Source organism: Ixodes scapularis, unplaced genomic scaffold (assembly GCF_016920785.2).
Source record: "Ixodes scapularis isolate PalLabHiFi unplaced genomic scaffold, ASM1692078v2 PGA_scaffold4__175_contigs__length_147842914, whole genome shotgun sequence".
NCBI classification, from domain to species: Eukaryota; Metazoa; Arthropoda; class Arachnida; order Ixodida; family Ixodidae; genus Ixodes; species Ixodes scapularis.
Window position 1 is genome coordinate 72,969,397 of NW_024609879.1, and position 13,173 is coordinate 72,982,569.

General features: G+C 46.2%; 1 protein-coding gene and 1 long non-coding RNA gene across 2 annotated transcripts; both read left to right on the plus strand.

The window, feature by feature from the left end:
- Positions 1-1,458: 1,458 nt before the first annotated feature.
- On the plus strand, positions 1,459-5,990 carry LOC121837790. Its single transcript, XM_042293602.1, has 8 exons — positions 1,459-1,646; positions 1,708-2,080; positions 3,398-3,571; positions 3,705-3,780; positions 3,877-3,987; positions 4,076-4,324; positions 5,517-5,729; positions 5,809-5,990. The coding sequence occupies exons 1-8, from the start codon at positions 1,459-1,461 to the stop codon at positions 5,988-5,990; spliced, it is 1,566 nt and encodes a 521-aa protein (XP_042149536.1).
- Positions 5,991-6,141: 151 nt separating this feature from the next.
- On the plus strand, positions 6,142-7,331 carry LOC115322757. The gene is made up of 4 exons (XR_005717001.3): positions 6,142-6,209; positions 6,769-6,991; positions 7,066-7,162; positions 7,232-7,331. It is a non-coding gene; the product is annotated as an uncharacterized LOC115322757 (long non-coding RNA).
- The last annotated feature ends 5,842 nt before the right edge of the window (positions 7,332-13,173 follow it).

A 13,173-nucleotide genomic window follows, 5' to 3' on the forward strand; every position in this document is an offset into this window, starting at 1 on the left:
AAGCAACATAAGGTCCTGCTATGCATAGTTTATGTATGCAGACCGAAATGGACGGTTCTCTGCTTTCACTAACAACCGTCGCATCAATTTCAAACATGTGATCAACCTTTTTTTTAATTTTTTTTTTATTTTTTCTTGTCACGCTTCTTGCTTGAGCTTTATAACTTCGAACACACTTTATTGTCTCATGAGCTTGAAATTTGCATGCGCAGCCAAAGAACGGTGGAACTAGCGAATGTGAAAACCGGTCATCTAAATGAGATGCCCTGTGCCTGCCGTGCGGGTTTTCATGAAGGACTCATGCAGCCAGCTACCAAGTTCAAGTTGTGCACTTGACAAAATTACGACTATGAATGGGCACTTGTGTGGAAGCATAATATGTTCAAGAAGTTCTCAAGATAGTGAGTTCAGAACCGATTTTGTTAGTTAGAGATGCTTCAAGGGCCCGTAAAAATAGGCAGGCACAATTTGTTTTTATTTATCAAAATTGCGTTCTTACCCCAGTTATCGACTGGATTTTTTCTTATGTGTTTAAACAGTGTCTTCGTACCCTGCCTTGTGTAATACCCGGAAACGAATCCTCAAGGTAACTAAATGAAAAAGAATCTGCAAGGATGATGGTGTGTATATGTAACATGTCAGGCACACCATAGTTAGTTATACCAGGGGACACGTCCCTCTTTTGTAAAGGTGAAGGTTTGCTTTCTGCGTGCAAAGCCTCCCCTGAAGACCTTATGTTGCAGCAGAGTTCGGACACATTTGTGTCCGAACTCGGACACAAATGCAAGCATAGTGTCCGAGTTCGGTGCCCCATACTCGTAACTACATGCGCTGCACATGAAAGCGGGTTTTGCAGGCTTGCAATTGCAAGTGCTTACTTGAACCAAAAGAGATGGCGGCGGCCAGATGCCCTGCTTGCAATACTGTATCGGAGGTTGCCACAAGATATTCAGTTACTGTAAAATACCAAACATCTGCCCATTCTACAACAGGCACTCTTCCCTCATTTTTGCAACATCTGGAAAGTACAGAAATGACATATGCTTAGATATTCTGGACCTAATAAGTGCCCATTTCCAAGTTTTACGTGATTATCTCCAAATTTTGAGTGGGCACTTGCTCGGAATTTTACCTAATCAAGTAACGACTTGAATTACACATATACAAAGCAGATATAAATGCAGGGAAATTTCTATTCAGTGTCAGTTTTTGTTGCATTCAGAATAGTCTAAGCAGTGTAAACAATGCACGAGTTATAAAATTGCTGGAATGCATAGTGCCTTCGATGCTTGCTGTGCTCGTAGCACTGTTAGAAACTATCGATAGCCCAAATTGCATCTTTCAAGCATTGTGAAAAACATTGGGGTATAAACGTGCTATTTGCAGGCCCAAGTCTCAGCAGCTGGACTGTCCGCATCTTGCGAGACAGGAAGGATCTTGCGGGACTGCACTGCCGAAATGAACATCACCGGAAGGGTGGCAGCTTCCCTGGTCATGGAGGAACCGCTGCAGTTGAACCCTTTCGACGCTGCCTCCCCGTCCTGCAGCATTGAGGTGCCACACGACTGTGTGTCTCCTGCTCACAGCAGCGTGGCAGAGTCTGATGCAACATACTCTCCATCCCGCTCTGCCGAAGGTTTCGAGAGGTAAGCTATGCGTATGTATGCCGAGAATTTGTGAAAAACGCTTTACATAATTTCATTCCAGTGGCGGACAAACTGCGTCAAGTCCACCAGCACCAGGAAAAGAACGCCAGTTCCTGGTCTTTGAGAGCTGCCTGCGAGAACTCTTCAGGACATGCCAGGAGTGCTCAAGACCCTGCCAAAATGACATCACAAGCCAGGGTATGCTCATCACAGTGGTCAGCATCTGCCCTCTCGAGCACGTGCGGAAGTGGAGCAGCCAACCCATCATCAATGGAAGAGGCGCAGGAAACATTCTGTTGACAAGGCACCTGCTCTTCTCTGGAGCCCAGGTGACGAACACTCTTCGGATGCTCCGCCACATGAACGCCGAGATGATGAGCGATCAGATGTACAACACCTATCAGAACGCCCTCCTGTTCCCTGCAGTGGACAAGGTGAGGAACATTCTGAAGGAACTACAATATAGTATTTTTATACTCCCAAATCAAGCCCATTACCAGGTGTAGCATCCTTCCTGTGAAACATTCAACACACATTCTCTACATTTTCAGTGCTGACAAGTGGGCAGAGGCTTGTGCTTATACATCGCCGCATGATAGATCCAGGAAGCATATGCTTGTGTCGTCTGCTTGCTGCACCAATAAGGAAATGCCGCCACAAGCACCACTGTCAGGGAACTTGGTTGACGGCTTTTGCACTAAATGTAAAGAATGTGTTTCTTACTTTTCACAGGAAGAGAGCTATGTCTTGAAATTTCTATAGGTAAAATTCGCCACTAAAAACGGCTTTGGTAGTAATTCGAGCTCATTACGTGAAGAAACAAATTTTTCAAGCTGATTTCTGAGCGAGCCTCTGGATTCATAATTCTATATAAGGTGTTTGTTTCTAGATGCACCAAATTATAAAAAAGAGAACTAGCATTCTTTTTACCCTGGGGCTAGGGTGGGGGCCATGGACGCCACCATAAATGAAGTGAAATGGGTCAGTAAGTTACTTGACTAAAACACTCAAACAAACTTTTATTTTTTATATTTATGGGTTCTGGGGGCGACAAAAGTCCTTGCACACACTTCAAACCGAAACTAAGAGGGCAAATATCTCCTGTGTAGCCTGCAGTGCGGATGTGTGAGTCTGCCATGGCAACCATGTTCACTTCCAGGGCCGGTTAGGGGGAGAAAAATTGGTCTTAAAAGGGCGGGAGGAATCACGTTTTTGTCTTTTTAGACTTAGGCTAGGTGGCGCAAGCTACCGCCCGTTACAAAGGGAATAGCCATTAACATCCATCCATCCATCCATCCGGTAGGGGGTGGAGAGATTGTTATCATGGGCACTCTTTGCCCGCTTAGTTTTGAAGTACTGCATAAGGACGACTTTTGTTTTACCATAACAACCACTACAAATTTGTAGTGAAAATGTATGTCACGGGTGTACTCTGATGTAGAGCATCAATTCTCCAAATACATTATGCCCTCAAAAATAAAACCTAAATAAGTTAATTAGAATGTTTCTTTATTAGCTGACTAACTAACCCATTTCAAGTCTTGTTGTGGTGCCCATGGTCCCCAAATGTAGCCCCAGGGTTAAAAAAACCCTAACAATTTTTTGTGGTGCAGCGAAAAAAAAATTTGTCTGTCACATACTATGGGCAAGTGAACTAATTAATTTTATTTTTCCCTATGCATACTCGGAAATAATAAATTATGTCAGCGCATTTTTACAATTTCTAATGCAACATTAATTTCTATGAATAGATATGGCTACAAGAACAAGAAGAGCTGATCAGTCAGCTGGACAGTCAAGAAGTTGACATTACTGCCGATGGACGGTTCGATTCTCCTGGGTTTTCTGCAAAGTACCTCACATACTCGGCTCACGTCCAACAGATCAACAAGATTCTCCACTCTGTGCAGGTCCAGCTAGGAGAGGTGAGTGGTTTATGTAGTAAAACAATCACAACGGTTTTATGATTCTTTATGTACACTTTTATAATTTAGTATACTTTGGTGACTTCACTGTCATGCGCAATTCAAATGATTTGTGTCTCACTTCTGTTCTTAGTTAGAGCGAGCAATGGCCAGTGTCAACATGGAAAAGGAAGGCCTCATCAAGCAGCTAAAATTTTTGAGGGAGAAATGTATGTTCATATTTTCTTCGACATTCATAGTGATTCCATACTGTTCAACATTGTATACTCAATAATTATTTTGTACTACGAAATTCAATGGCACAGGTATCCACATCCGGTCCTTGGGGACTGATCGCCACCCTGCCATACGGAAGCACATGGAGACCCAGGACCCCGGAATCGCCCACTACTTCAACGTTTGGCACATCTCCAAAAGTAAGCAATTGTCAAAGCCTATTTATGTAGGTGACATTTTCTAGTGAAGCTGCTGCAGGATTTCACTAAATTGCTTTTTAATTTTTAGGTGTGAAGAAAAAGATGGCGGCAGCAAGCAAACGAGCCGGCTGCCAAGAACTTCAAATGTGGGTGCAGGCGACCACCAACCACCTCTACTATTCGGCCAAGGCTGGGGCGGGTGACAGGAAACTGACCGTCGATGTGTGGCTCAGTCTCCAGAACCATGCCATCAGCGAACACACGGGCCATGGCGGGAGCTATCCCAGGTGTCTGCACAACGAGATACAAGACAGCACAAGAAAGTGGATGGATCCTAGTAGGTTTTTGTTCTCCCAACTGAGGGTGCTCATTCTAAACCATGTCTTATCTGCAGACTCCCAGGCCTATGGCCACCTAAAAAAAAAGCAAAAACAAGCGGCTCCTGAAGGACGTCGGCCAGATGTCTCCCCATGGCCAGACGTACGCCCTTGAGGCGTTCCACAGCGTCCTCATAAATTTTGCCCCAAAGTCCCAGGCATTTTCTCCGGCCGGCATGCTTGCAAGGTAATTACAGAAATACATTTTGTCTGGAAGTCAGGTGCAGTGATGTCTCGTTGATATTCGCATGCCCATACCCCCCAAAAATCATTCATGGTGAGAGTTTTCCATAATAATGACAAATGCAAGTAATTGCCCAATTCATACCAGAAAATGCTGTCTATATAGTAGGGTATCCAATCAGGGTTCTCCTTACAGTGGGTAGCAGTGGTTACGCTGCCCGCCCGTCGAGCAGACCGCCCTTCTCCATGATGTATCATCCACCTCAATATTTTACCAACGCTGGACGAGATGTCACCGATTTATCAAATACACAATGCCCCCCATCGTCATATTTGTGAGGTGGCCATTGCACAAGGCATAAATACAAATCTCAGCAAGAAACAAAAAAATCAACAAAAAACATTGCTGCATTGGTGAAAAAGGACCAAAGGTTATTACACAAATCAAACATGCCCCCCCCCCCCCCTCCCAGAAAAATTGTCAGATGACCACATCTCAAATATTTCTCGGAAAACTCTGGTACCCATATTAACGGGGTCGAAATTTACAAAACATTACAGCATCTGAATTACCAAGAAGTTGATAAGGTCCAAATTTACAAAACATAACAGCATCCGAATTACCAAGGAGTTGGTTTGCCATTGTTTTGCACAATGGCAAAACTTTTCGAGATTGGTCCTTTTCAAAATCCTTTGGTTTTACAACATTGCGGCCTATATGCATGTTTCTTTTTCAAAAAAAAAATATTCAGCACAGGGGTTATGTGTCCTTTTCAATTTGTTATAAGGATCGAGTACTGCAACTGACTGCCGCTTGCACATATATCTCTATCATAATGCGTATGTTCAGGCTTATCAATGCAGTTTTGGCGCAAGTACATATATCTAAGGAGGGCTTCTACCAGGCTGCGATTTATATACAAACATTTTTGTAAAACCATTAAATGATGCGGGGTGGGCTGCTTATAGGCCAAAATGTACAGTGCTTCTTGGTGGCACATTTCATCTTCACTGAAATATCACCATCCTGCAGGACAGGACTTGCAATCTTGCATTACAACGAAAACTCAGACCGCTGCCAAGCTGTGACGCAACAGGGCGATCCATGTTTCACGGTGACCACATCAAAGGCACGGAAGGGACACGCCACAGCACGTGAAAAGAAAATGGATCCAACTTATGGTAAGTGTGGCTCCTAATCCAGGCAGAAGCTTTGCTCAGTGCATATTGGAATGTTATCATGCATATACTTCAATTTCAGAGTACATTGGAAAGCTAGTCCGGGAGGCGATGGCCAGCAACGAGCAGCGCACGTCCCTTGATGAGGCAGCAATAGCCAAGAAACGCATCTTTCCGGCACCCATGAATGCCGCCTTCACGAGGCCTTCCAAAAGGGAACTCGTGGAGGCAAGGAGGTCCCGGTTCGGCCAACTTACCCCGTGAGGGACCTCCTCAAATCCCTCCTGTCACCCGTGCACTCAGTGGTAAGTTTCCAAGGCCCCTTCACCTGCCAGGTGAAGCCAAGTTCCAGGCTGAGACAACACGTTTCCCCTTGCAGGACACCTGCCTCGGCCAAGCGGGCGTTAGGGGGCATGGTTAACACATCGAAGGCACGGAAGGGACATGCCACAGCACGAGAAAAGAAAACGGATCCAACGTATGGTAAGTCTGGCTCCAAACCCAGGCTGAAGCTTTGCTCCGTGCGTATTGGAATGTTATCATGCATATGCTTCAATTTCAGAGTACGTTGGAAAGCTAGTCCGGGAGGCAATGGCCAGCAACGAGCAGTGCACGTCCCTTGATGAGGCAGCAATAGCCAAGAAACGCATCTTTCCGGCACCCATGAATGCCGCCTTCACGAGGCCTTCCAAAAGGGAACTCGTGGAGGCAAGGAGGTCCCGGTTCGGCCAACTTACCCCGTGAGGGACCTCCTCAAATCCCTCCTGTCACCCGTGCACTCAGTGGTAAGTTTCCAAGGCCCCTTCACCTGCCAGGTGAAGCCAAGTTCCAGGCTGAGACAACACGTTTCCCCTTGCAGGACACCTGCCTCGACCAAGCGGGCGTTAGGAGGCATGGTTAACACATCGAAGGCACGGAAGGGACATGCCACAGCACGAGAAAAGAGAACGGATCCAACGTATGGTAAGTGTGGTTCCAAATCCAGGCTGAAGCCTTGCTCCGTGCGTATTGGAATGTTATCATGCATATGATTCAATTTCAGAGTACGTTGGAAAGCTAGTCCAGGAGGCGATGGCCAGCAACGAGCAGTGCACGTCCCTCGATGAGGCAGCAATAGCCAAGAAGCGCATCTTTCCGGCACCCATGAATGCCGCCTTTACAAGGCCTTCCAAAAGGGAACTCGTGGAGGCAAAGAGGTCCCGGTTCGGCCAGGTTACCCCGTGAGGGACCTCCTCAAATCCCTTCTGTCACCCGTGCACTCGATGGTAAGTTTCCAAGGCCCCTTCACCTGCCAGGTGGAGCCAAGTTCCAGGCTGAGATAACACGTTTCGTTTCGCAGGACACCTGCCTCGGCCAAGCGAACACGCACGGAAGGGGGGATCTTGCAGACCCGCTCCTTATCCTGTTACGAGAGCCCGACCTGCAGTAATGAGAACGTCAGTTGTAACTGCAGTAATTTGTCAAAGATGATGAGATCCATTGTGATAATGAAGTTTCGATTCCAGGATCATCGACCAGCCGATAAAGCAACACGAAGGCTCAAGTTCTGGGAGCTGCCATGTAGTCAGATGTGCCAAACCTGCCAGGGGAACTTTGATACCGTGAACCATAACAGAAAAAGCCAGTGCTGCAGCTTTTTCGTTATTATGTACTATTTGCAAATAGGTTAAAACAGTGCAGATCATCGGGACCCTGATAATTTTGCCCTACATGGCACTAATTACTGCATTGTTTCATCAATAACACAAAGGAAGTAGTGACCAGTAAACTCTTGCAATTTTATGCTGCTCTTTACAAGGGATCCTAGTCTAAATTCACAAGCTTAGTATGCTGTCAATGTTTTCCTAATTGCGGTACTGAAACCCCAAGCACAATAAGCAATATGGCTCACAAATTCGTCTGCTCTTTGATACGTTTGATCACTTCCTGCATGCGACCATAGGCTTTTGTACTCTCCCAATGGCAGCATGGGCTTGGCTGCTTCATTGTTGCGCGTTCTTTGTGCTATCTTTTTGTCGCCGTTAATTGGTCTGACCCTTGTATTCTAATGCACCAAAACAAGTTTAGAAACACTCACTGTCATCACATTTTTCCATGTCCCCCAACCGTAATACAGTATTGACTTTTCTTTTCATGTGCTCCCACGCTGACATCCTGAAGAGGCTGCGCCTTGGCAAAGCAGCTGTCCCGTTAGTTTCTAATAAATGGGGTTTTCATCCAGGAGGTAGACTGGAACTGTAAAAATTAAATTTGGGCAACTGTGCATGACAGCACAAGGACACCTAACCTTAACACCATTCATACTTGGAAAGGGAAAAACAGTTTCCACTCTACACCACGGTTCCCCCCCCCCCCCCCCCCCCCCCAATCTGCAACACTGTCTCCTTTCAATCATTGACTTGTTCACAAAGCAACCTATTATATTGACACACCTTGCTAATTGATGCTCTGGCTTGTTTTATCACGACCTTTTGCATGATTATCCAAGCTCCAAGGAGCATGCTGAAAGTGCAGTTACACACAGTGGCATCTGCAACAGTTGCAAACGCCAACACATGCACACTCAACACTTGGCTACATCAAACCTCTCCCCTTTGTGTGTTAGCAAAAGATCCAATTTTAGCTGAAAAGAATGTCAAGTAAAGATGCCTTTTTACTGGGTAACTTGTATGTGCATTGCAGGAATAAGAGCAAGAATTCCCAATTAGTGTTCGAGTCTTCCTAGCCAATTTGGCTCCGACAACACAGCACTTGGCTAGGCTTTACATGAAAACAATCTGTCCATGCTCGTGTTCTCCAGTCTTTCCCTTCGTCTGTATCTAGTGGCGTTGTTCCAAAAATAATGTGTTATTCACAAAATCCGTCAAGTCGGTAAAAAAAAATATCTTGAAAAAGCGTGCTTTTTCTCAGAGGTTATGGGAAACTCTCAAAGTGCCTTGGATTCGCCTCAATGGCTCGTAGCATCCACAGCAGTCGGTTGTTAGGTGACACGGAGTATAGCAGTAAGTGCTCAAAGGCGCCAAGAAGATGGCAGCCAATGAAAACTCCCAATGTTCTCGCTGAAACATGAAAATCGATAATGACATTGAACTGGACAAAAATAAGTTGTCATCTGGTTCTAACGCCTAACATTACATTCGGGAACGTAGAAAAATGTTTGAACAGCAGGAGAGGCTTTAATACACGACGTTTTGGGAAGAGACTTCCCTTCTTCAAGTGTGCAGAAAATACAGTTGCAAAGCGCTTTTAGAGAGACCAAAGGAAAGGAGGAGCATTGGAAAAAGCGAAAGAAAAAAGTCATGTATAATAGTACAAGTAAAAACACTTGAGCATGAAAAAACTACATTCCAACAAAACACATATAAAAAAGAAAAAAGAGAGAAGTAGTAGTTTTAAGGGTAACATGGTCGCGGCACTCGTTAGCGAAACCAAGAAAATACATCACAGGCAATGGCCTCCGTCACGTTAGAGTTAGAGCTCCAGATCCAGAAAAATAACAACATACAGGGGTCAAGTCGAGTGAGCCCAAGCCAGTATAACGCCGAAGCAAACGAAAGTCATAAATAAGTCCGAAGTGTGTGTAAACGAACACCAGAAATGTCACACGCGGGTGGCACCGCTCAACAGAATACCGAGAAATACTCCTTAACACGCCTCCAAACTCGACCTCCCACCTCCCCGAAAAAAAAAAAAAAAAAAAAAACGGAAAGAGGAAGGAAGTTAGCGGGCGACGTCCCCACATCCCAATGTTTCTAGCTCTCCCCTCAAAGAGCTTTAGCTCTCCCCCGCTCTCCTCCGCGATGGGGGAGGTGGTTAGCCTGTAGTATACTAAAAACTAAAAACCTACAACAGCCTATATAAGTTTCCTTTTGAAATGTTCATACCAAGCGGGGTTAGTGTTTTAAATTTAGATATATAAAAGGACTCTTTATTTTTGCGCGTAATATCATTTTTGAAACTGCTTTCCACGATGATAATTTTTAGGTGCGTATGAATGTCGTGGTCGTCGGAGTTAAGGCGCGTTCACACTCTTGCAACCGAGTACGACCGAGAAAGACTTCTTGGGACCGGATGCACTGAGCGGAGCTGGTCCTAAGAGATCGCAAGAGGCTTAAAAACCGGTATGGTCTCTCTCGGTCGCACTCGGTTGCAAGAGTGTGAACGGGCCTTTAAAGTGTTTAGCTACTGGTGTTTGTCCTTTATTTACAATATCAGACTTATGGGAGGCACAGGAGGCCGGTCAGTGGATCCAGGACGAGTCAGCCCCAGCCGCGCCCGATCGCGTACCGGAGACACTACTTCAATCCAGACATGTACAAATTACTCAAAAAAGGTAGTTAAGTTAAGTTACTGAGTATCGACGCCAAAAGTAGTTGGAGTAGAGTAGAAATTACGCGTTTGTGATAGTAATTGAGTAAACTACAAACTACTGTAAAAAAGTAGCGAATTACTTTGAAGTTACTTTCGAAGTTACTTTTTATGTTTTTGTGGCAGCAAAATGAACAAAAGTTTTGATCTGTTAAAAACCCTGCGAGCTGGAAATAAACACAGTAATTTTATGGCTGCCAAAATAGTTTATTCGCTCGCCGAAGCAATTGTCTTTCAAAGTTGTTATCGGAGAGTTTTCCTCTTTTCCTTCTAATGACGTCCTCGGTGAGGCTAAAAAGACGTTCCACCGTGGCGCTGGATGCAAAGACAGCGTTCAATTTCAGAAACAGGCTGTGCAGGGTCGGGTAAGCGAGTGTCGGCATCTTTGGTGTCCGTGACGAAACATGTGAAGCTTGCCTCGGCCCTAGAGGGTCTTTTATAACAAACTGTCCTTTTTTCTTCTTTTTTCTTCGGCAAGTTGAGATTGTTATGACTTGCCCCTCTTTATTCTCACGACGTTCGGAGATTTCGCCAAGCGAGTGCACCTGACCGTCAAAGGTTGAAGTCTCGCGCCACGACGATGAGATCATCCGGACGACTGCGCGTCTCGTTGCAATGTTATAGACCTTTTCTGCAAGGGCGCCGCCATCTTGAATTGACGTCACTTCCAGTATGGGCGAAAACATTGTTTTGCCTTTGCCACGCCAATAGAAGGTATTTAGGATATAAGCGTCACCGTCACACTGTCTCGTTTTGCCTCCCCTTTATTTTTTTACTATTTGCAGGTTGAAACGTTGGAATATTTTTTCGTTGCCCATACCGGATACGCCTATTAGGTGGCTGGGGACGAGAGTACACAGAAAAGGTCTATAGATCTTTTCCGCAAGGGCGCCGCCATCTTGAATTGTCGTCACTTCCAGTATGGGCGAAAACATTGTTCTGCCGTCGCCACGCCAATAGAAGACATTTAGCAGAAAAGCATAACCGTCACACATTCTCATTTTGCCTCCCCTCTATTTTTTTTTCTATTTACAGGTTGAAATGTTTTAATAATTTTTCGTCGCCCATACCGGATACGCCTATTAGGTGGCTGGGGACGAGAGTACACGGAAAAGGTCTATACACCAACTCAACTCTCCTACGTCACGCCGCGGTGGTGGCGCGCCGGACGCACTTCCGGTCTCGGGCGGTGGGCAGAAGTCACCGTGCCAGACATGCATTCCTGTGTTCCTTTGGAAGAAACGAGACAAAAAAACCTGCCTTCTCGTCAAAATGCTGCGATGGGGGCTTTACCAAGAGAGTCTGGGAAGGTTTGAAGACCAGCTTTCATGTGTTTTTGCACCCTCCGTTCGTCCGAGAACGTGGATAGCAGCCGTGAAAAGGGCAAACCTGACGCTGCCGAACTACGATTGCGTGTGCGGCCCACAATTTGTAGTCGCCAGATGTATTTGCTTTGTTCCAACAGGAACGAGAGAAAACCCCCAAGTTGTCCGGACCACCCACGGATTCAGTGCGTCTTCAAATTCACACGGCCGCCTGATCGTTGGAACTTTCGTCTACTCTTTCAAAGTTGTCTGCTTTTTGTCGTCTGCTCGTTCAAACAAAAGCGGCCCGTAGACCAAACTTTGACCCGGTGATTGCAAATAAGAAGTAATTTCAGGCCTCAAAAGACTTAAGTAGGCTCGGTGTAAACAGTAGATACAAGATGTTAATTATTGGTACCGGTGGCCATCACCTACTTGTTACGCTTTGTCTGTTCCCGCTTCCGACTTTCAGTATCGACGTCGATCATCGCCGCTACCTTTTACACTTTTGCAACACGAGCGATGTCGCTACCGAAAATACCTAGAAGAATCTCATCATGGTTTTGACGTTCATTCTGCGGCGTTCATGCGAATGAATCGCCGCACGTCAAATTATTTACGGAAAGTTTAGCGGCGTAACGAGCCTTGATAATTTCGCTCAGGCGATTGAAGTGGTAAGACATTGCGATGAGGACGTAGTATCGACAACTCCAACGCGAAAAAGAGTATGCAGACTCACACAGACGCCGAAAACGTGACATTCGAATGGTTTGTTGACGCGGGACGCGGTGCTTCTTGCACGCGTACTCCATTGCGCGTGCGTTCGAACTGTCGTCTGCTCTTTCAAACTTGGCTGCTTTTTGTCGTTAGTTCGTTCAAACGACAGCGGCTCGTAAACCAAACGTTGACCCGGTAATTGCGATAAGAACTAAGTGCAGGCCTCACAACACTTTTGAAGGTTGGTTGGGGTAAGTCGGCTAAGTGTAAACAGATACAAAAAGTTGTTGATCATTGTTACCAGTGGCCATCACCGACTTGAAATGCCTGATTCTACTTGAGGTTTTCAGTATCGATGTCCACCATCTCAGCTACGGTCCACGCTTTTGCAGTCCGAGCGACGTCGCGACTGAAAATAGCGAGCAGAATCTCGACGTGGGAGTCAGGCTTTAGCGCCCATTCTGCGGCGTCCACGTAAAATGAATCGCCGCACGTCACATTATCCACGCAAAGTTTTGCCTCGTTAGTTTTGCTGAAGCCGCTCAAGTAGTCAGACATTGTTAGGAGGACGTAGAATCAACAATTCCAACGCGAAAAAGAGCACGGGGACTCCCACCGACGCCGACGACAACGCAATTCAGTGGTCTGTTTATGGGCGACGGCGGGCTTCTTGCCCACCATCCACGGCGCATGCGCGGCGCCGGTGACGTCCGCTAGGGGCGCTCCGGTTTGTTTGTAAACATGAGTTGGTGTATAGCTACGCCACTAAAAAAAAAAAAAATTGCTTTTCGCCGTTGACGTTGGCAGCATCCCCCCTGGGCCGACCCTCGCGGAAGGGCCGAGCGTGGATTAGGGCCGAGCGAGCCGGAACTGCCGAGTGCGGGTGCTAGGCCGACAACTGCGAAAGGGCCAGGAGGGGTGTCGAGGCCGAAAAAGGGGGGAAGGCCGGGCACGGCGGCAAGGCTAAGGGAAGCGTAAGGGCCGATAACGGGGGTGGGGATTAGATCGATCAGTGCACGCGTGGCTCCTTCGTCGACGCGGGAATTCGTTGGAAAGAA

Excerpts from the sequence above, each read along its gene's own strand:
- LOC121837790 (XM_042293602.1), top strand. The coding sequence starts at position 1,459 with ATGAACATCACCGGAAGGGTGGCAGCTTCCCTGGTCATGGAGGAACCG. Across the intron at positions 3,572-3,704 it reads TGCAGGTCCAGCTAGGAGAG|TTAGAGCGAGCAATGGCCAG; the intron begins GTGAGTGGTTTA and ends TTCTGTTCTTAG. Across the intron at positions 3,988-4,075 it reads CGTTTGGCACATCTCCAAAA|GTGTGAAGAAAAAGATGGCG; the intron begins GTAAGCAATTGT and ends TTTAATTTTTAG.